This window comes from Lycorma delicatula, chromosome 3, assembly GCF_047948215.1.
Source record: "Lycorma delicatula isolate Av1 chromosome 3, ASM4794821v1, whole genome shotgun sequence".
NCBI classification, from domain to species: domain Eukaryota; kingdom Metazoa; phylum Arthropoda; class Insecta; order Hemiptera; family Fulgoridae; genus Lycorma; species Lycorma delicatula.
This window is the reverse complement of record NC_134457.1, coordinates 152,828,134-152,851,803: the sequence shown is the minus strand read 5'-3', so window position 1 is coordinate 152,851,803 and position 23,670 is coordinate 152,828,134. Positions and strand designations below refer to the sequence as shown.

The 23,670-nt window shown below is 30.6% G+C and overlaps 1 protein-coding gene across 1 annotated transcript in view; it reads right to left on the bottom strand.

Annotated features, from left to right (window-relative positions):
* Positions 1-238: 238 nt before the first annotated feature.
* LOC142321000 (acid sphingomyelinase-like phosphodiesterase 3b) overlaps positions 239-23,670 on the bottom strand; it is a 1,240,094-nt gene continuing 1,216,662 nt past the window's right edge. Inside the window, exons 10-11 of the mRNA XM_075358994.1 lie at positions 2,950-3,128; positions 239-449 (exon numbers count right to left, since the gene is read on the bottom strand). Coding sequence (XP_075215109.1) covers positions 239-449; positions 2,950-3,128 — 390 coding nt within the window. The remainder of the gene's footprint in view (positions 450-2,949; positions 3,129-23,670) is intronic.

Below are 23,670 nucleotides of genomic sequence, written 5' to 3'. Positions count from 1 at the left end.
ATAAATAGTCTATAGAAATTATATCAATTTGTTTTATTTACAGCAAACACTTTTTCTATATTTATAAGTTATAGTAATAATATTAATAATTATATTTATATAAATAAAATATTATCACATTCACTTACAAACTGTGCGAAAGTTAGTGACAACGCAGATTCACTTATACGAACAAAGCGTCAATTAGTTATTTATATATGTATATATATATGTATATTTATAAAACTTAAGGATGCAATCAGGTAATGAATGGAGCTGCTGAAATTAATACGGAAGCCATTGTTGCTACTGTAAATCGTGGTCCTGAAGATGCTAATGCGGCAGCTGCAGCTTCTTGACAACGAGTAAATTGTGCATAATCTATTTGTGTTATAGCACAATAGTGTGTATGAACACAACCTGTATCACAGTGACCTTCATCTAAGCCTACTGAATTTGCTCTATAATATCTGAAACAAAAAACAAAATGATTGAACTAAATTTATGTATCAGGGTTAAACGCGATTTATATTATTTCAGGGAAGGTATTAAATATTTTTTTTAATCTATCTGTTACAGGAAAATATTTTTGTATATTTTGAACTTATTAAATATGCTTGCTTATTCTTTCTTTTTTCTGTTTAGCCTCCGGAACCAGCGTAAGGTATTATTTCAGAGGATGAATGAGGATGATATGTATGAATGTAAATGAAGTGTAGTCTTGTGTAGTTTCAGGTCGATCATTTCTGAGATGTATGGTTAATTGAAATCCAACCACCAAAGAACTAGTACTCAAGAAACGGTATCCAAGATCTAATATTCAAATCCCTATATAACTGCCTTTACTAGGATTTGATGCTTGAATGCTGATCCAATTTAGAATTCTGATCCAAAAAGAACATAATTTTATTAGAATAAACATTTTCAGTCAATTTATACACATAAATAAAATATATTTCCCTTGTGACTTTTAATTGACTACATAAAATCAAATTTGGTGCGTAGAAATACGTAATGAAAATTATGTTAAACGTAAGGAAATTTCTTATACCTAATCGGCATTTGAACTCCGGGCTTTCAGGATGAAATGCTGAGATGCTACCAATTCACCATAATGGTCGGCTGAATTCATGGGTGATATTTATTATTGCGTAAGTTTCTTAACATGATAAAATTATAATTAAAAAAATCCTAGTTTTGTAAGATGAATGACCGAGATTTGTTAAAATCTTGCGTACTTTCGACTATTGAAATTCCTATTATGTTCACTTGTTTGGGGGTTTTCCTCGACATTTCACAATTGGCAAAAATTAAGTGAAACTAGGTAAATAGTTATCTATTTTCCGATATTGCGTCTATGAAAAGTAAGAATCGTATTAGTGGTAATATTAATCTTTTAAATTAAGTATAAAAAAATCAATTTTTAAATATCTGTTAAATTATGACTAATAAATAACTTTCACAAGACAAACTGTATGATATTTTAGAGGTTTCTATAATAGTTTAAAGAAAAATAACCACGCAATAGTACGTAAAAATGTTACCTCGGTTGGTTTTAGAAAGTTAATTTATTTTTACCACAGTGTTTAATTTACAATAGGTTCCAATTTACCGAAACCATAAGTAAATCTGAATACGAAAAACAATGGCGTAAAGAGAGGGGTTTCAATTTAAATCCCTCAAAGAACTGTATACATATCTTATAGTATACATAAATATATAATAAACAAAAATAAGTATACATACAGATGAGTCCAAAGATCATTGATAAAGTTCAAAACAAAAAGAGTAAATAATTAAAAAAATAATAACACCAAAAAATATTCTTATCAATCACCCAAAGAAACCAAACCAAATCAAATCAAACAACCAACAAAAGTAAGTGGCGAAATAATAAATAATATAATCACCGATAATTGAGATGAACCAGCTACCCTAGGGTATTGTGCGTCGTCAAAATTCTTCATTTCGTTTCGCCACTTACTTTTGTTTTCACTTGTACCTCACAATTGGATTCCGTAGATCCAAATCGGTTGTGCTTAATAGATAATGATAGTTGCGACCCTCTGCCTACGAACCATACATCTCCCTCAACTTCATATTAACCTGTATCCAATTCCCCCTGACATGAATCCTTCACGTCAGATTGCGATCCAAATACAGACATAGGTATCGCTGTTAGCATGCGTGATGAAAACGCCATTAAGCTGAACTCGTGGGCAATCTCCTTATCGTAAATGTAACATCCGTAGATTTTGCCAGATTAATCTTCATCTTCCGTTTAGCTAGCCATTCGTTAATTAGATACAATACAATTTGCAGTTTATTAGAAGCCACGAAAGTGTCATCATCCACAACCAGGATTACCGTGTCATCCACAAACGATGCAACTATGATGTCCTCTGGAGTTGGAAGGTCCACAGTGATGACCGAGTAAAGAAGAGGCTCCAGAATAGAGGGTTGATGAACACTTGATTGCACACCTGATTGTACTTCACCTGGTAAAAATTCCTTCCAGGTAGCTGTGTAGGATCAAATAATACCGTTGAGGAAGTCTCCTTTTGAATTTATAAAGTAGGCCAGAAAGAGAAAATGTATTGCTAGGCTATTTTTTGGATGTCCACCAGGCTTTTGATAGGGCAATACATCTTTTCTAGGAACTTGCTGACAACGTTGACAATCCTTTATGTTTGTTCAACTGGCAATATTTTCCCGATAACAATTGGATATAAAAAAATAGAATGTGCTACTTTAGAAAAATAATAGTCAGTGATTATTTAATTACTAATATTTTCTATGAATTTACATAGAACGGATAGAAATATAACAAACAAAATAAAGTAAGTAAAAATTCAAAATAGGAGCTTATTTTTTTATGCTAAACCTATAACAGTAATTTTTTTACATTTTATTATTACTCAGACAAATACTTTTGTGTAAATTTTTTTTTTTTTTTAAATTACTACTAACCTGTTGAACATGATCGAATGTGGATCATGACGGAAACTCTGCGCTAAATGATGTAATGACTGAGCTGTCAAATAGTTCATTTCATAATATGAACTAAAATTATATTCTGGTTGCCAGTCTGCTTGATCCCTTTGATTGGCAATTTTTAAATCCAAATAATATTGCGTGTAATCGAGAACCTGAAACAAATTGTAATAATAAAAACTTATTACAGTTTTCCTACGAAATTAAATTAAGACTGAAAATTAGCCATAAATGAAATTGAAGAATTTTATTATTCATTACAATGTAAGTGATAAAAATCTTTGTTTATAAGATGAATCCAAAAAACGTTTCATTAGTTTGTATTTAAGTATGATTTATATCCTTCATTGGTGAGTAGGACCTGTTTGTATTGAAGGGCAATTTTTTCACTAAATAATATTATTACCTATCTGACGATCAGGAAGAAGGCATGCACTTAGAATTTGATAAAAATTGAATGACATTTGAACACAGTTTCACTTATTAATCTAGGAAATATATTTTTTATAGTGATTTAATTCGGCTTTATTAGTAATATTATGAAAATTTCTTTGTTTTTATAGTTTACTTGCGCATAGTTGGCTATTTACATAAAAGAGCGCATTTATATTTATTTTATTTTGTAAATTTGAAGAACGTAATTTTTTATAATGTTATTTTAACTGTGATGTGTGTTGACAAATAGCAACAGCACCTACAGACTATGTCACTAACATTTTTTTTAACTTAATACTCCTGCTTTTATAAAGAAGTATAAAATTATGAAAAAAAATAATGTGCAATCAATTTTTCAGTTGTTGAACAGCTGATTTTCGAAGTCAAATGTTCGGAGGTTCAAATCACAGTAAAGATCAGTTGATTTTATTCGGATCTGAATATTAGACAGGACATACCGGTGTACTTTGGTGGTTCGGGTTTAATTAACCACACGTTTAAAGTTAGGCTTAAGCCGACCGGGTTGGTCAATTTGAGCCTGTACTCATTTACATGTCATACATATCATCATCATCATCATCATCATCACAATGGTCCGTGGCGAGGGGGTGGGTTGCTTATTGTTCACTACTTGAACAGATTGCAACGTAAACATTAGGAAAATAAATTAAAAAAAATATTAGAGTTGAAATATTTCTATTTTCATGATTATCCTTAATATTTTTTTAAAAATTTAATTTTACCTCCTAATCCCCACATTCTATTATTTAAAGATATTAACGGAGTAAACGTTTTATGAATTGTTTTCAGGTTTATTTGTTATTTGAATTACATAATAAAAATATATTACTAACAATAACTGAAAATAATATTCATAGATGAAATTTTAGTTTTAGTTTCAGACTAAATTTCAAAATCTGGGTCAGTGAGTAAAAGATTTGTTGGAATGAATCGTTGTTTAACTGTCTGTGTGGCAGAGTAAAAGTATATATGTCCAAAATATCTACTTTTCAGCGTAAAATTTAAATTTTTAACTGCGTCAAAAGATCAGAAAATAAAGTGCCCACCATTTTTTATGCATATAAATACAAATGAAAATATGGTATTTAAAATGTTTTAACAACAATGAAGTATTTAGGTTATTAATTAATAAATAGAAAACTTATATACATTTGCACTTATTTAAAAAAAATGTGTTAAGATACATCCGTTTTTGTACTTTAACTTCATTCATGTTTTGTATTTCGCAATCTTAAAGAAGCACATAAACCTACATACGTTCACTTACAAATTTTTGGTAATCCATTGTATACATGTTTATTTTTCTTAGCACTTGAATTGCCATTCTAATAAAGCTGCTTCTGATATAAATGTGTACGAGTATATAAACTGCACACAATCACCCAGAGTTAGTAGTGTTTACAGATGATTTACATATGCAAATAGTAAAATACAAATATCATTACGCTTTTTTCGCCCGCTAAAGTAATTGCATAAATACAAAATGTTTTACACGTAATTTATATAGTTTTATTCTGTTCTGGATACGCTATCGTTACAAATGTGCTTTTCCGCAATACACATCTTCTCTTAGAATCATCTACTAAGGACTTATATTGCTATTCCCAATTGAGGAGTAAAAAAACTAAAGTGCTATCTGATGAATACTGTAACTAAATATGTGAAAAGAACTTCTCAGCCAAGCCAGGTCTATTATTTCTCTTATAATTAATACAGGAGAAAGAATGTATTATGTAGATAAATTTCATTCCGACGCACATTGACGTTATTTTGTGCGTTATTCTGTTACCATTTATAGTTTCATGTAAAATATATTTTTGTTTTGCTATATTAAGAATAATTTTTCTTAGATAAAAAGAATAATATAACTATTTATTTTTCGTCTATTTGCTTCAATAATAAACCAATTTTTAAAAGACTTATTTACTTGGATGTATTTATGTTACCTTTTGCAAAACAAAATTCTCTACAAGTTTTGTCACTAAATCTTCCGCATTTTAATTTTATTAATTAATTATTAGATTATTAATTTGCCAACGCCCTTTTTCAAACATGTTTATTATCCCGATATTCTAATGTTTCCAATACTAATTATCCTATTATTGGAAAATATTTTTTTCAATAATTATCGATTTCCTAGTAACGAATTTTTTTCTTGCTATATATTTGTAAATTTAGTCCCAAAATTTTAGGTTGTTTAGAGACTACAATGAGCGAGTGAAAAGGGAAGTGGGGATAGTTTTCTTAAAATTAAATGTAATAATTTTCCTATTTTTTGGAATTGTTAGCCTGAAAATTTCATTACGATTGGAATAAAACTACAGATCTGTATAAAACATAAACGGACAGACAAAGTTTCTTCTTTATGTTTACAGAAAATAGATTACAATGTAGCAATATTAATGTTATATTTTTATTACATGTATTACGTAATGTAAAATGTATATATTAGTCCTCCATATATATTTCACCTCTTAGAATTTTTTGATACAAAAAATCTGAAATCTGAAGGTGAAATGCTTTTATACAAAAATGTTCGTACAATTTATTAAAGACAAGCTGGTCCGTATGAAAATTGTTCAATTTCAATTTTATAAAAATAAAAAATTATCACATTAACTGTAGAAATAACTTATTTCTAAACAGAGAAAAAGTAAGTAGAACGAAATGTTCCAGTAAAGAAATATACAGAACATTAAAAAATACGAAAAACATAGCTGCTACAAAACATTAGAACGTTCACAGGTACATTCATGAACATTAGATAATATAAAAAACACAGCTGCACAATGACCGATGTATACATTCGTACAACGATTGAAATTTTACACTAATACACAAAATATTAGAAAACATGAAAAATATAGCTGCTGCTACTTTTAAACATTACTTTAGTATAAAACATTGGTACTGATTTTGTTCGTATCACAGTGACCGGACGGTGATTGAACGCATCAACAGACCAGTGAAACAAATTTTAATTTTAATTTAATTATTGTACTTTCAAATCTTTTTCACTTTCTTTATTGTTTTAAATCTGTTTACTATATTATGAATGATTTTTATTAGATAAAAAGAATAACATGATTATCTATTTTTCTTCTGTTTTGCTTCAATAATAAACCGATTTTAAAAGACTTATTTACTTGGATGTATTTACGTTACCTTTTACAAAATTAAATTCTCTACAAGTTTTGTTACTAAATTTTCCGCATTTATTAGTCATCTAACAAATATATTGTACTACAATCCTAAAAAAAACTTGATTTTCAATACCGAATATTGTGTTTTACGTCGGATATCTTTGTTACTAGAGACAGTTCTGAACCTGTTTTATCCTATTTCGCAGTGCAGATTACATAAGAAACCACCATCTTTGCTACTTAGTTTGGGTCCCAAAAATTTCAATAAGGTTTATTTTTAATAGAAGAGCTGAAATTCGGATGAAATTGTTCGCTTGCCGTAACTCGAAAACATAAGATTTCCAGACCTACGTTTATATGTACTTTTTTTTTATTTCACTAGTAAAATATGTCCTGAAAGTATTTCCGTTCCGTTTCTTTGTGGAACTATCTGTGTGTGTGTGTGTGTGTGTGTGTATATATATATATATATTATAGAAATTTAAATATATTTTAAGAAAAAGAGAATTTCATCCCTTCTTCGGGAGTGGTTTTAAAGTTACCAATAACAGTTGGTAAATATAAATTTATATAAATGAATATTATCGAATAATTTATTTTTAAAAAAATTCTTTATTCACATAATATTTACTTATTTAATTACATTTAATTTTAATAACTGTTCGAAATGCCCCCATTCTGTTGTTTAACAGTGTCCCAGTCGGTTGTAATAGGATGATATTGCATCATTCAACGATTCCCTAGTGATATTTTGTGCTGATTCTCGAATTCTATTTTGTAAATCATCGATATCTTGGGGCTTATTATAAAATATTACCAATTATGAGGCCTCACAAAAAGTAATCAAATGGTGACAAGTCGGGTGATCTCGCTGGCCATTCTATGTGACCCCTTCGGCCGATCCATCTTCCAGTAAAAAATTCACTTAAAATTTTAACTATCTGAAGATCGAAATGAGGCGACGCACCATCTTTTGAAACCAATGTTTTGGAAGTTGATCATGTTGAATGTATGGAATGATATGTTCGAGAATCAAAGCCTCATATTTCACTGCGTATAACTTTCCATTAATAAATATAAGCTATCAATCGTCCACCAACAATACCTGCCTGTACATTTAATTTTACTGAATAATATGTATGAGTCTCACGATACCAGTGTGGATTAATATCAGTCCAGTATCGACAATTATGGCGATTTACACGGCCATTTAAAAAAAAAGTGGCCTATCACTAAAAACTGTGTTATTTAATAAATTAGGATCTGCACGAATATTTTTCCTCATAATTTCGCAGAACTGATGTTTTCATTTTAGTCTATTCATTAAGTTGTTGCACCAGACGAATTTTGAAGAGTTTGAAACTTTTACCTTTTAATGTTACTCATTGTTTTTATTTTTTTATTGTTTTAGTGAACGTTGGATAATGTTATGTTCTCACAATGTTCTCGAACTACTGTTTGAGTCCAGGAATAAGGATTCTCAATAAATTCTTGCATAATCTCAAAAGATGTGATATTATTTGTTTCAGATTTAGGCTTCCCTGGTTTTCCCCTAATATTGATGTTTCTTGTTTCTTCAAATCTTTTGATGTTTTCGACACTGTATCTTTTGAAATGTAGTTACGATTATTAAATGTTGTATTGAACAATTCACAGACTTCATTATACGACCTAATTCTTATCACCAAAGCCCCTCATCGTTAAATCCGTGACCTTCTCCTGTTCATTAAGAGGAAAATTGATAGCAATATTAGCAGGTAACACAGAAAATGTTAATTCAGTAAAAAAAAAAATACAAAAAAAAAATGTAAATAACAAAGTGGCTTACGACTGTGGTTAAGGTAGATAAAATCAGTTAGCCAACTGATTACAATAAATTCTCAAAAGAAAGTAATAAGTAGTAATGAAACACTAAATGGAATATTACACACTGAAGTAAACTTCATCTTTGCAACAATGGTAAGAGACCATCAGTGATCAGCATGATCAGGTGACTGTTTTTATTTATTCATTAAATTGGAAGAAAAACAATTTTTTGTTTTAAAAAATTAAATTCTTTTAATGTTTTTAAATTTAAATTTAACTTTTGAAATAAATTTTAATTATATTAAATTAAATTTTTATTTAATTAAGTTTAATCTCTTTTTAATTAATTTTATTATTTGAACTTACAAAATTTAGTAATTTTCAAAATCCAAAGTTTATCTCACCGCAATTTTGAGTACAGACATCGTCCCCACTCTTTATTTATTCATTTATTTCTATCTTAAACAGATTTTTAAAATGATCTATTACATAAACAGTGTGGTAACCCCGCAAGAAGGGGTTGAAACTCTATTTCTCCTCAAAAAGGTAAAGAAGTTGACCGATACCTAATGGTGAATGTTATAGTATTCTTTCTGGAACGGTTTTAGACGTTTTTGAGGGGTTACCATACTTTAGACTCACTCTTTATTTATTCATTTATTTCTATCTTAAACAGATTTTTAAAATGATCTATTACATAAACAGTGTGGTAACCCCGCAAGAAGGGGTTGAAACTCTATTTCTCCTCAAAAAGGTAAAGAAGTTGACCGATACCTAATGGTGAATGTTATAGTATTCTTTCTGGAACGGTTTTAGACGTTTTTGAGGGGTTACCATACTTTAGACTCACTCTTTTATATATATATATATAAGGATTATTAGAAACGATCTTTCCGATTAAAACTCGAAGAACTCACGTTTAATAATATTCAGATACATGACAATCGCATCAATGGGAAGGAAACTCAAAAGTTTTCAATGGTTCGTACAGCTATCGTGCAGTTATTGAATTCGTCACTAGGGACATAGGAGAGAAAATGCCTGCCGATGACAGGAAGTTTTTTTATGTGGATCTACGCACCTAAGTTGCATTCTGACATTAAGCAAGGGGACAAATCTATAAGCCAAAGTCAACCGGCCGTCCACCGGTAAGCGAGGTAACTATGGATCGTGTGAGAAAGTTTTGTACGATGACTACAGAAATCCACCATACAGACAGCAGAGAATTAGACATCCCGCAACCAACTTTGTGAAAGATTTTGAACCGAATAGGCAATTACCAAAGGGATAGGTTGGGCTTCCTGACCGTGATAAGAGTGTATGTTTGCGATGGCTTCCACATTCCTCCTACTTTCATCCTGTAGCTTTCTTCTCCGGGGTTTTGTTAAACAATACGAGTGTTGGCCACCATTACCATCTAATATCCAAAGTTTTTGAGTTCGCATTATAGAGACCATTGGATTTGTTGTTCGTCAATTTTACAACGTATGTGGTAGAAATTGGAATACAAGCAAGATGAATACCTGTGCCACGCGAATGTAATCGCGAGTCACAGAGAGCTCAAATTGAGCTCATGTGATGTAATGTTGTGAACCAAATGGAATACAATTATTTTCATTTTCCCTTTACATTGATACTTTTTGGTACTTTCATGTATCTGAGTGTTATAAAATTTGAGTTATTGAAGTTTTGTAATCTAAAAGATTATTTTAATAACCCTGAGTATATATATATATATATATATATATATAATCATTTTAATTACGTTATATGTGAATCAATTTATTAAATATTGAACTTGTTTTTAAAGTAATGTAAATAATTTTAAATTCTTGTACAAATTATTTGATCGTTTTTCGACTTTGCTTTTACTCTACCTTACTTCTACTAACCCATTATTTCCTTTCATTTTATCCATAAATAAACTCAAATATGATTATAAGTAAATATGTGTGTAAGCGCGCGCACCTACCACACGTCGTTAAAAAGGAAATCATTCGAAAGAATCTCTTATATTAGAAGAATCATATGCCGTATAGCTCTAATAGTATCTGGATATGTTCCGAGCACCATTATACCTCAAGTGTAAAAGTAAGAATAATGTGGAAAAGGAAGCAAAATAATATGCTGCATCCGGTGATATATCTAACTGTTATGTAAGAGATAATATTTAATAAATAAATAAAAATAAGTTCAATCATGAAATCTTATCGCGATCAATATAAATTTCATTTATAATGATAAAGGTTCTGTTATAACGTTTTTAACTGTAATTTATATTAGTTTTTATAAAATAGAATAAAATCAATTAATTACTACTTCTAAATAGTCTGTTGGAGAATTATATTTTTATTTTTAATGAACTGAATGACTTGAATATAATTTATATTATTATAAATTTAACGGGTAACATCTAACTTATTTAAATCATTCATTTATTCACTAATTAATGAAGGCAATTTGCGGAATGAATTTAATAAATTCACTAGTAAACAGTTATTAATTAACTTCATTACATAATGTATAATCCACTTAATGTAGAATTAAAAATATATTCATTTATTTTACTTTACAATTAATCTATCATTTGGAAAGTTAAATGATCTATTGATTACTTTCAAATAATTATTAGGTTGTTTGAAATCACTACAGAAATAGGTCAATAATAATTTACTTACATTGTACAAGAAATTTTCGTATATATTAAAACAAATAATAAATCAATTAATGTAAGAGTGTAATGTAAAATCCAGAGCAAGAATTGGGTTTGAATAATAAAACAAAACGTTAGTAAAGAGTAAAAGAAAATAATAAGATAATTTTCTTTAACTCCAGCATTTACGGGCTGATGCCTATTTTTTTTATAATGATAAATGAAACGCATAACATGTGAAGAAATCCTAATATATATGGGTTGTCAAAAATGGTGAAATCTAAACTTTCTAAAAATAGTGAAATTTAAAAACATGAATGCTTCCTATCTTGCAGATCGGTAGAATGAAAGATAACAGTTTTAGCACGTGTGAGGAGTGATGAATAACGAAAATTATCCGGTGATGAAAATAACTAAAATTATGGAATTAAATCGTTACTTACAGAAGATGAATATTATTGATGACGCTTTATAGTGGTTACGTTAGGATCGCGTGATTAATACCTTTCATCTATTTTGGTTTTTTCGTCAGTGGAAAATTTAGGGAGAAGACTGTATTTGAATATTCCGTCTTGACGAGGGCGGTTTTTATAAATGAGTAACAACGTAGCTGTCGGCGGGATGGTGACTACACTGCCGAGGACATGGGTATTCATGCAGCCGAGGGGTGAAGCGCCATCTCGACGATGGTTGTTTTAGGTGATGAAGTAAATGTCACGCGGGACTCTTCGATGGAGCTAAGTGGGAGTCGGCGGTCTGTCCACCTCTCCCTGATAGACCAGACCGGAGTCCGTAGTTGTAATCTAATTGAAGGATGTATTTGAATATTCCCACAGGAGAATACATGTAACTAAAGACAGTGTTTACTAAAGTAGAAAAACATTAAAATGTTTTGTGATTTACGAGTATTAGCTCAACTGTTGAAGCACGGGCATTAAGTGAGAGAACATGATTTTAACTGATTTTTATTTATTTTGTTGTAACATTCTTCAGGTACATGTGTATATAAGTATTTAATTATAAAGAAGCATTGGATGTAATATGACTTTCGGGAGGTAATGAATGCTACTTTTTTCTATTTTTGTAGGTACAGATTGGAAATCGCGTTGCAATCTTACTGAATGTATTCTATTTCTTCCTGTACGCGGCATACAGAGGATATAACTGGTTACGAGTCGAGAAGTCTTTTTATAACTATCTTATTTTGATTAACATTATAATGGAATGACAAAAGCTATTCCAAGATAAACATATTCCTATAATGTATATGACAAATAGGTTAGATAAATAAGGCAGGAGTGGTTTTTGGATACGGCTAATGGTGTTTAACACGGTGAACGCATTATAATAAAATATTTCACACCAAATTTATAAAAATTTTACAACTGCAGAAAAATTCTGATGCTTGTTTATTCTGGGTAACACATTTCCATAATTTTTTTCTTACCTGTAAAGGGTAGATATCGTTTAAATGTTGAATTTAAAAAATTAAGTGAAGCTTGCAATTAATAGCATAAATCTCACTTACTTCTTGGCTTGATCAAGGATAATCTCGTCCTCGAAACACATTCTGCCGCTTCGAAATAAACAAATGTTAAGTTTACAAACTTCCCACGTTTCACGTGGCTCATATTTAGTGCCATTGATTTATCTATTGTTTGGCCGACTCACATACGAATCTTTAAGAGGAAAAATAAATCCGATTTGAATGAACAGTTCATTAATACTGTGCAAGGAACACAACTTAGTCAACTTGAAATGAAATACACTTCTTTTTAAGATGTAAATTTTCCTGAGCGGTAGAGCAAGTGTATTACAATAACTCCTTGAGAAATAGTCTGTAAGTCGTCTCGTCATCTCTTAAGTAAAGTATACCCGAAAAATTCCAGTTTATATTTGAAAGTCTCTCATAAATATACATATGTATACCATTTTTATAATATTACTGCTCGGTTGCTCGAGTTTTGCGCAAGGAGGCTTCATTTAAATATTTTTATTTCTTTTGTGGACATAAGAGTAGAAGGGAGGAGGGGTTTGGTAGATAACCCACCGGGTTTATCTAGTACACTCGTCATCGCAAATCAGCAATTTCGAAGTCGAGAGGTCTAGGGTTCAAATCCTAGTAAAGGAAATTATTTTTGTATGGAATTGAATACTACACAGTGGATACCGATGTTCTTTGGTGGTTGGGTTTCAATTAACCATACATCTCAGGAACGGTCGAACTGAGACTGTACAAGACTACATTTCATTTATATTCATACATATCATCCTCATTCATCATTACATCTTCATTCATGTATTTTCATACATATCATCCTCATTCATCGTCTAAAGTAATACTTTACGGTGGTTCCGGAGGCTAAACAGAAAAGAGAAAAAAGAGAGGGGTTGGTAGATGGCTTCAGTTGTTTCAAGTGTTTTCAAAGCACCATGGTATATTTTAGCTGCGGGAATTATCTGACCAGTACTCTTTCTTTACTTTGGCGGCTTTCGATAGGTTTCTATGGAGTCAAAAGCTCCAACGCAAAATGTTCAAGATTATTAATTTTCCAACGTCCTTTTTCAAACATATTTATTTTCCCGATATTCTAATTTTTCCAATACTAATTATCCCATTGGAAAATATTTTTTTCAATAATTATCGATTTCCATAGTAACGAATTATTTTCTTGCTATATATTTGTAAATTTAGTCCCAAAATTTAAGGTTGGTTAGATACTACAATGAGCGAGTGAAAAGGGAAGTGGGGATAGTTTTCTTAGAATGAAATGTAATCATATTCCTATTTTTTGGTTTTGTTAGCGTGAAAAATTTCATCACGATTGGAATAAAATTGCAGATCTGAATAAAATATAAACGGACAGACAAACTTTCTTCTATATATTTTCAGAAGATAGATTACAATGTAACAATATTAATGAATATTTTTAATAAAGCTTTTATTTAACTCGCTTTAGGAATAAACAAATCTTGCAACTGCTATATCTTTTGATCTATCGTATTAAAATCAATGAAATTTGGTACACGTATGTAACTTCGATGACAATACAGCACTACGGTGTCGGAATTTGATATGACCCACGCCCCCACGCGCTACCCCTACGCTAAATTCATGCATTTAGTTGAAAATTTTCATTTCTCATGAACTATCGTATAAAAATGATTGAAATTTGGTACACGTATGTAACTTCGATGTGTAAAAAAAATATGTTTACTTTTTTTTAGTCTGAAAAAAATACAAAAAAAATTACAAAAATATATTTGATTACATATAAAAAATTATTAAAAAAAAACTTTTATTTAACTAATATTAATATTAACATTAATAAAAAAGGAGTCAAATTAGAAAAAATCTCTAAAAAGTAAAAAAATAATTTATATAAATATCTAATAAATAACCAATAAATAAATGTAATAATTATTAAATTTGAAAATTAAAAGTAATGAAAATATTTATTTAAATAAAAGCGTGGCGCAGTTTTTATAATTTATTTAAAATAACACAACATTTATTTTTACAATTAATCTTCATTTTCATTTTCAACAACGACGCGATTACCAAATAATCTACCCGTGATTATTTGGTAAAGACAGATATGATTACCCTGACAAGACGAACTATAATATAATGATTGATACAGCAGTTGGTGACCGCAGAGTGGCTTCGGTCTATGCAGGTCAGTACGTTGTTGCAGGAGGTACGAAATCACCCGGTCTGTTTTTCTGGATCAAGCAAGAAAGACCGAGTCTCGGTTGCCTGGGCGGGGCCTTGTGCCCTTCCGAGGTAGTTTGAGGCGATAGCACCCCTTGGAGCTGAGGTTATGCTTAGTCGCGAATCCGGCTCCAAGAGGCGGGGAAATCGACAGAGAAAATAAAGTTAAAAAATCTCTGGTCAACAACTAATAAATTTTATCATGAATTTACAAGAATGAATGATTTTACGAGAAACAAACCTGTTCGAAGCCATAAAATTGAATTGAGTAATACAATACAATGCTATATTCTGCAAAAATGCTATACTGTTTGATATTCACGCTCTAGTTTCGTATGTAAGTTAATAAGATATACTATGACTTCAGAAACGTTTATTTATAAGAAAGGTAATAACAATGCTTTGTATTAAATTATGTGTTATTCAGAAAAAGTAATAACTTTTCGTCGTTACTTTGTAAAATATTTTCGTATCGTATCGCCGCGATTATATATCAACTTATATAACCTAGATAAAACTGATTAAATTAATTACTAAAAAAAAAAAAACCCACTAAAACATAGAATAAATTGGGTACCCTCCCGTCAATCAGTTCTTCAAAAATCATTTTGTTTAATTATACTAAACGATTAAAAATACATTTTTTTCATAATTAATCTCACTACTATATAAAGAGAGTATTTTTCTTTTGTTCCCAGCGTAAACTACTGAACCAATCATTATGCATTTTTAACTGTAGCTTTCTTATGACCCCTGGAATATCTACCGCAGTTCCAACTTCACCATTCTCACTACAATATAAATCATAAACTAAAAAAAAGTATACATAAATAATCGAACTTAATTATAATGACATCTGACGATATATAGAGTTTTTCCGAAACAGTAAATTTAAATACTTTGTCTAATCTGGCGGTGACCCGCGAGAACTCGTCCTCACGCGAGTAAAGTGGCACATTGTAGATGTTTATAACACGAACTAAGAAGTTTTATCATAGTAAGCCTTAAATATAATGACGTAAATTCAAAATTTCAATTTAGTATTGATATTTTCATAATGCTTAGGACGGGGAGGTTACAGGTAGGAAGAAAAACTTCTAGGGCTATAAGAATTTATGGTCGTAGGCAACGTGAATTTATGCCAGAGCGTTATCAAAGACTTGAAGAGCAATGTATACTCCCGGCTCAAAATCAAGTTGAATCTTGGAAAAATAAGTATGGTCTCAAATAAACGTTTGATTACAACCTCGAAATTGACTGACTATCTGAATTTGAAAGCTATTCAAATAGGTAACACGATTAAAATATATAATCACTGCAGAACTAAAAATAGAATGATAAAATTCCTCGACTTTGTTGAGCCGGAGGTAGAATAGTCCGTGAACTAATTCAATATCCTGCTGATTTGATTAAAAATTTGTTTTTGGAACAAATCTTTTTTACAAAAATTTCTTAAATAAATCTATGCAGGCAATGCTCTATTTGAAATGACAATTTGGAATAAAAGATATACGGGAAGAGAAGTTGTCGATAGCGATAACTCTGGAGCAACTGCCCAAACATAATTATTAAAAGACTATTTCCAATCAAAACTTTTCATAATATTTTATACTTCCGCTAGGATTACAATAATTAATTTGACCGTTATTTTCTGTCCTTCCTAGCATTGTCACTACCATTCGTATTGACGCGTTTTGGAATACCTCAATATTCAACTACTTTTAGCATTTCTCTACAACTTTAGGAGTGCTAAAAGTTGTTTTGAAAATTCCGAAACGCTTCCACTATGAATGTTAGACTGTCAATGCAAGGAAGGCTAGAAAATAACATTCATATCGATTGTTTCCATTTTTTTAAGTTCTAAATCCATACAACGTGGGCCAAACCATGACGGGGGATGCTGGTTAATTATAAAAACTTAATTAATGTTGGATTTTAATTAATTATATTTTTTATTCTGGTTCACAAATAAGTTGCTAAATTAAAGTTAAAATACAAATAATAAATTTTAAAAGAATTCCAAATAGCAATTGTATTTTATGAATTTGCAAAAAAATCTATTATCATGAAACATAATTAGCATCTAATATAGATAAAAATTAGAATTAAAGTAACATTTTTGAATATGTTTATAATTAAAAATTGAAATACAATTTTGGAAATATTTTTAGATATTTTGCTAAATTATTTATGAATCCAACTTTATTATAAATTAAACTGTTTTACTAAGTTAGCTTAATTTTCGAAACGATGGTGATCCAACACAGTAGTAGTTGGAAGAAAATATTTCACACTAAATTAGCATCTCGGTAAAATCAAAATTAATTATAATTCCAGCGTTTGATGAATTTAATGAAGTGTAAGTTCTGTAATATATATTTCAATAACACTATAATAATTAGTTATCTATAATATATTGTGTATACATATATATTTATATATATTGATGTACGTATAATAAAAATAAATCTGAGGCATTAACAACACACACACACACACACACCCAAAATGAATACCATTTCAGCGTATTCCTCTGTTGTAAATAAGTACCGTTACTTACTTCAATGGTAAACTAATCACGTTCAAATTAAAATTCACTGAAAACCTTCACTAACGACAACATTGTTTACAGTAGCCGATATAATGTACCTTACGCAATGATTTAAACGCTAATACAGTATTTCGCATTGTTGTTTAGCTGTCGTTATTTTATCGAAAACTTTTAAATAATATTTTTTTCAAAAAATGTATTGTATTTATGTCATTAATAAAAAAGTTGTTATGAAAGTAATTTTTATTTTACAATATTTGTGTAATTTCCATTTTTACTTCCTTGTACGAAGTTAAGGGAGTATTGTAATCGCGAAAAGTTTCATAATTAATGGAAATATCCATTTTGCCCATCCATGATTCCATTTTGACTAGTTTCGGCGTGACGTCTGTACGTACGTATCTCGCATAACTCAAAAACGATTAGCCTTAGGATGTTGAAATTTTGGATTTAGGACTGTTGTAACATCTAGTTGTACACCTCCCTTTTTTTATTGCAATCGACTTGACCAAAAGTGTACAAAAAAGCCCAAAATCCAAAATATTTTGGACTTTTTCTTAACTGCAGTAACAAGCCCTCATTCAGAGCTTTTCTATGATATATCATAAGTGGTTATTATTCTCATTGCTTCCAGATTTATAGCCAAATACAATTTTAATTAATGAAATATTTGGATCTTACAAGGGGACGGCACATCGGTTCGAATCGGACTTCATAATCATTTTTTTTTTTAACTTTCTTTTTTCTAATTTAAATATACTGATTTATAAATAATTATTAACTTCTTATTGTAAAAAAAAATTGCAGTATATAACAATTCAAAAATAACCATAAAAATTTTTAAAAAATATCAAAAATTATTAATAAAATAAAATTTTATGTACTTTTCATTTAAAATAAAATGTGTATATGTATTTTGATAAGCGTACAAGGAAGTCATGTGTTGTCCACCAAACATTATTAAAAAAAAATTTTAACAACGGATTGAAAAATAAACATGGCCGCCATTTTGTAATTTGCGAAGGTATTTAAATCCTGATATTCTGCTAATTTTAAAACTTTATTACCAAGACGCTTACCAAATATTAATGTGATTCATCTATCCAAATTGAGATATAAATTTTTATATAAAAATAACAAAATGGCAGACAGTGGGAGAACGTAGGAGAAATTGCCATTTTTCCTAAGGATATTTTTTGTTTAGTTTTACAGGTAGAATCCAAAAAGGATAGCCAGCCATTATTTAGAAATACCCTGAAACTATACAACAAAAAGTACATTTAAAAAACTGGCACACTACAGTACAGTGAAAGAGCAGAAATATAATACGGAGCAGAAACACCCTCCCTCACAAAATAAGGGACTAGTAAAGAAGAAAGAGTGATCCTAAGGAAGATCCTAAGATTCAAGAAATGTAGCGACAAATGGGTTAAAATAATTAATGAAAAGATCTATAAATATATTAAATTAATAACAACATAAATAAGAAAAAGAAGGTTAACGCTCTTTGGACACTTGATAAGAATGGAGGAAAATAGACTAACCAAACTAAATCTTTAAATTATACGCCAAAGAAATTCTCCTCTCTCTCAGAAGTGGCTGCAGCAGATAGAAGCAAGGAAAATAATCACTGAATTTAAGGAATTTCAGGAGACTAAGAGAACAAAAACAAAAAGAAAACTAACAGCTCAACACACCTGGCAAAAATGTTAGAGGGAAGAAGAACATCCTTAGAAAAGAACAGAAATATCAAAAAGAATTTGTTGCGCGGTCCTCCCCAGTCGGCCAATAATAATAATAATAATAATAATAATATATATATATATATATATATATATATATATATATATATATATATATAAATTTCTAATGATTAAATTTATCTTTGTTTTTAATACTTTCATATTATTTTTAATAAATTACGTGTCTTCTATATTTTTGATGTGGTTTTCCTGAAAAAAAATACTAGAACCTAATAATATAATAAACAGTTTTGAAATTTTCTGACAGCACTTTATTTCAAAACAAACTTATAAATTTCTAATTTGATGTTTTAGCTTGTATGATTTACTGAGCGAGAGCTAAGGTTAGGTAAGTAAAGAAATCTTATCTTCTACAAGTTATAGGAGAGAAACCTACAATGGAATCACTAGAGGCAGTTCTCTATAAAATTTTAACGAATCATGAAATCGGTAACAATAAATACAAATGTACAAATGGTTATGAGACAGAATTTTCTACATTGTTTGAAGTCGAAAGGAGATGCTATACGGCAAATCGGTACAAAACATGTGAAGAAACATGTGAACTGGCTCGCGGTTAACCTGCTCGATAGCAGTGAGGTTATTAGGCGACTAAAGCAACAGCATATATTAAATCTGTACGTTCTCCGTGATTTGAAGTGAATCAGCTACTCTAGGGTGCTGAGGATCGTCAAAATTCTTATTTTCGTTTCGCCATTTACTTTTTTAGGTTTTTTATGTTTCACAGTTAGTTTGTTTGATTAGCTATTCTTTGTGCTATTGATAAGATTATTTTTTGGTGTTTTATTTGCTTTTTATGTTTTGAGATTGATTAATGTTCTTTGGACTCATGTTTGCAGGAATTTATGTTTAGCCTTTACCGGTATTTATGTATACTGTATAAGATATATATAAATATGCTTACGTATGTATATGTATGCACACACAGCATATGTATATGTATATACAGTATATGCTACTTTTACCACATATATGACTAATTTAATATCGGCAGACGAACACGGTAGCAACTCAGATGTGAGTGGCGCACAGTATACGTACACAATAATACAAGCATCACTACCGCCGCGCAGATGAACGCGCAATTCTCCCACCATAGCGGCGCTGCGACCTCACCACTCTCAGGCTCCAATAAAAGAGCGTGCACGAGAGTGAATTTTCAATTCATCGTCAACCACCACCTGGAAAAGACCAAGACGAAGAAGATGGAAGAAGACACAAGAAGTTTCCTGGCCGCTTCAACGTGGGACCTCTCGGCGGATGCCAACATCCCCGTTGGAGCAGCAGGCCTGGCCGGCACGCCGAGGGAGCCGCTGGACGCGGACGCTACCTTCCCGTTCCAGCTCACCGGGCTTCAATCGCTCTGGCCGGCAGACTCAACAGCAGTAGTAGCCGGCCCAGCGTGGGATCGCTCGGGTAGAACCTTCTACCCGAGCGAAGAAAGTTCTTCGCCGCGCCGGCGAAGAACGACCGTCGCCGACCCGACACTGCGGGGCTCTGGGGGCTACCACTGCTACACGCTGTAGTTGGGGCCCAACTACCACTGAGGAGAAACCCGGTCTGACTTCAATGGACGAGCCGCAACTCCCCGACTTCGCCGGAGACCAGCTTCCAGACCCAACAGCTCTTCTCAGGGCTAAAGCAAAAAACAGGCCTTTTCAGGGCCACCGCAAGTTATGAATTACAAGCCGTCGAAGCCATTCAACGACAACCTCAGGGCTACCATAAGGTTAGTAATTATAACGAGCTGTTAAAGCCAATCGACGACAAAAACGGCCCTTTTCAGGGCTATCATAAAATTTGTAAGTGCCACGTGTCGTCGAAGCCATTCGATGACAATATGTATGTGTATGATTGCACAGTTCTTTGTGGGATTTCAATGGAAACTGGATGCCAAAAAAAGGAGATTTAAGTCGGTTAGAAAAATTTGACATTTGTTTGTCAAGAAGAACAAAACTTAGTGGTGAATGATACAAATTATAAGAAAAAAATTTTTTCGGAATATTTTAATTAACTTTTCTTAAAGCCAGATTCATTGTTTAATTTAACTTTTTTTTCAATAACACAGAATAAAGACTGACAAACAGTTTTCAATAATAAACAGTTTTTAATAGATTGACTGTTACTGAAATATTTTTTTTTATCAATTACTCATCTAAATATATTATCTTACAGTTTCATGTAATTCAGTAATACGTCAACTTACATGCACGCAATATTCACGATAGAAAATTTAAAAAAATTAAATATTCGAACTGTACTTTTTTCTTAAATAAAATAGAAAAATATAAACAACGTAATTTTATTAAAAAATCATTTTTTCCTAGTTTCATAGTTTAATTGTTTTTTTAATACAAATTTTTCTCCTAATTTTTTATTCTTGGCATCTATTAACAGCAACAAAAAAATTCCTGTTCGAACGGATCTACATTTTAACCAGTCAATTTCTAATTTTTAGTTTATCATATGAAGTCAAAAATATATTTTCCAAAAGCTAAATTAAGTTTTCGCTTTTTATTGGATAAACAAATATACCTTATTATAGGAAAAATTAAATTTAAAGCACTTTTAAAAGGGCTTACTTACTTAAGAATATGAAGTTTTTATGCAGTTTATGAAAGTGCTTGTTCAAGATATTGCGTAAAGTAAAATTATGTATAGGATATTTAACAATAAAATATGTTGCATAAGAGTTTTTGTTTTAACAATTTAATAGTTCATATTATACAATCATAAAGGCGATTTATAAAAGAATAATTTAACGATAAACAAACCTGAATTTCGACTGGAATTTTGGAGTAAAGAAAGTAAATTTCCTTGCTATGAGTTAAGTTACAGAGGAAGTTTACATCTAACAACGACCTGCTTCCAACCTAATTATTAAGTGGGGTTATTTGCGAAAACTTATTAACAGGTTGCCTAAAGATTATTCATGCTTGTCTTACTAACTTAGAGCTGATGCTGATCCTGACGAGAAACGTGATGGATAAAGCTTATTTCAGTCGGTAAAGCACAGTTTTGAAATTACATTTTTATTTCCTTAATAAGTTTGTTTAATACTATTGCTATTTTCCGATACGTTAATTATTTATTTGAAATGAAATTTCGATTCAGACAGAAGTTTATAAAGAGTATTTTGTAAGGTTTAAGTAAAGTTTCTCTAACTCCGTTTTATTTTTATTTTTTATTTTTTTGTGATCAAAGTTAAAATGATTGTAGTCGTTTAATGATTGAAGATTTTTAAACAGAATAATAATAATAAGATTGAATTTTATCAGAAAATTAATAACTTAAGAAAAAGAGAATTAATCAATTTACCTCATTGTTTTACATTAATTTACTTTAAAGCTTGACTTATTCAAATATCGTATACGAACGTTCAAACCTATTTCAAATTAACGTGTTGAACGAATTTTTTCTTTCATCACCCTTTCTTTCTTTTTCCTGTTTAGCCTCCGGTAACTACCGTTTAGATAATACTTTAGAGGATGAATGGGGATGATATATATGAGTGTAAATGAAGTGTGTCGAACATTCTCAGTTCGACCAATCCTAAGATGTGTGGTTAATTGAACCCAACCACCAAAGAACACCGGTATCCACGATCTAGCATTCAAATCCATGTAAAAATAACTGGCTTTACTAGGACTTGAACGCTGGAACTCTCGGCTTCCAAATCAGCTGATTTGGGAAGACGCGTTCACCACTAGACCAACCCGGTGGGTTCTCTTTCATCACCCTGAAGGGATTTTCAATGCCATAGATAAACAGTTAAGGCATTAAAAGGCCTCTCATGGCAAACAACACATTCCTCCTTTCCTTAGCGTCATTCACTCAAGATGTTACGTGAAAAAAGAAAAAAATGAAAAAAGAAATCAATAGGAGAGAAATTAATCCTGTCTTACTTGGACGCAATTTTCTCGATAGAGAACTATGAAATTAGATATTTGAAGTGCATTTCTACTGTAAAGAATATAAAATTTAAAAAAACGAAACTTTTTCAATGGGAAACCATTTTTTAAATATAAAAACTTAATAATAATAAAAACTTAATAATACTAATTTTTGGCCTTAAATGACGATTATTTATTTTTATTTTTTTATTAATGGGATTGAAAAGAACATGACAGAGATTGTTGAAAACCAAAATAAGTTTAAGGGGGAAGTGATTGACGTGTGAGAAGGAAGAAAGAACAAAGAAGAAGTGGCGCGGGAAGTACTACACTACGTACGAACAAAGATCTGAACTGCTGCTTTCCAAAACAAATAATAATGTTTCAATCACCGATAACTCAACGTCGCTTGTATCGTTACCGCTAATATTTAAATCATAATCGTTGCTTAAAACACTATTATCTCTCTACGGTATCGCCATTTACGTTAATAATCACATTTTCAATGGCATTACAAATTAAAAATTCCGGAGACAAATAAGATGTTTCTATTTTCTTGACATTTCCCCACCTTGATTTCGGCATTCGTAATTGAATTTGGGCACCATATAATTTAAAATTAACAAGGTTTTTTTGCAATATATTATTTTAAAACCGCCCAAAATCTTTTCAATTGGATTTAATTTGGAAGATTAAGAAGCAATCTCAAAACACAGT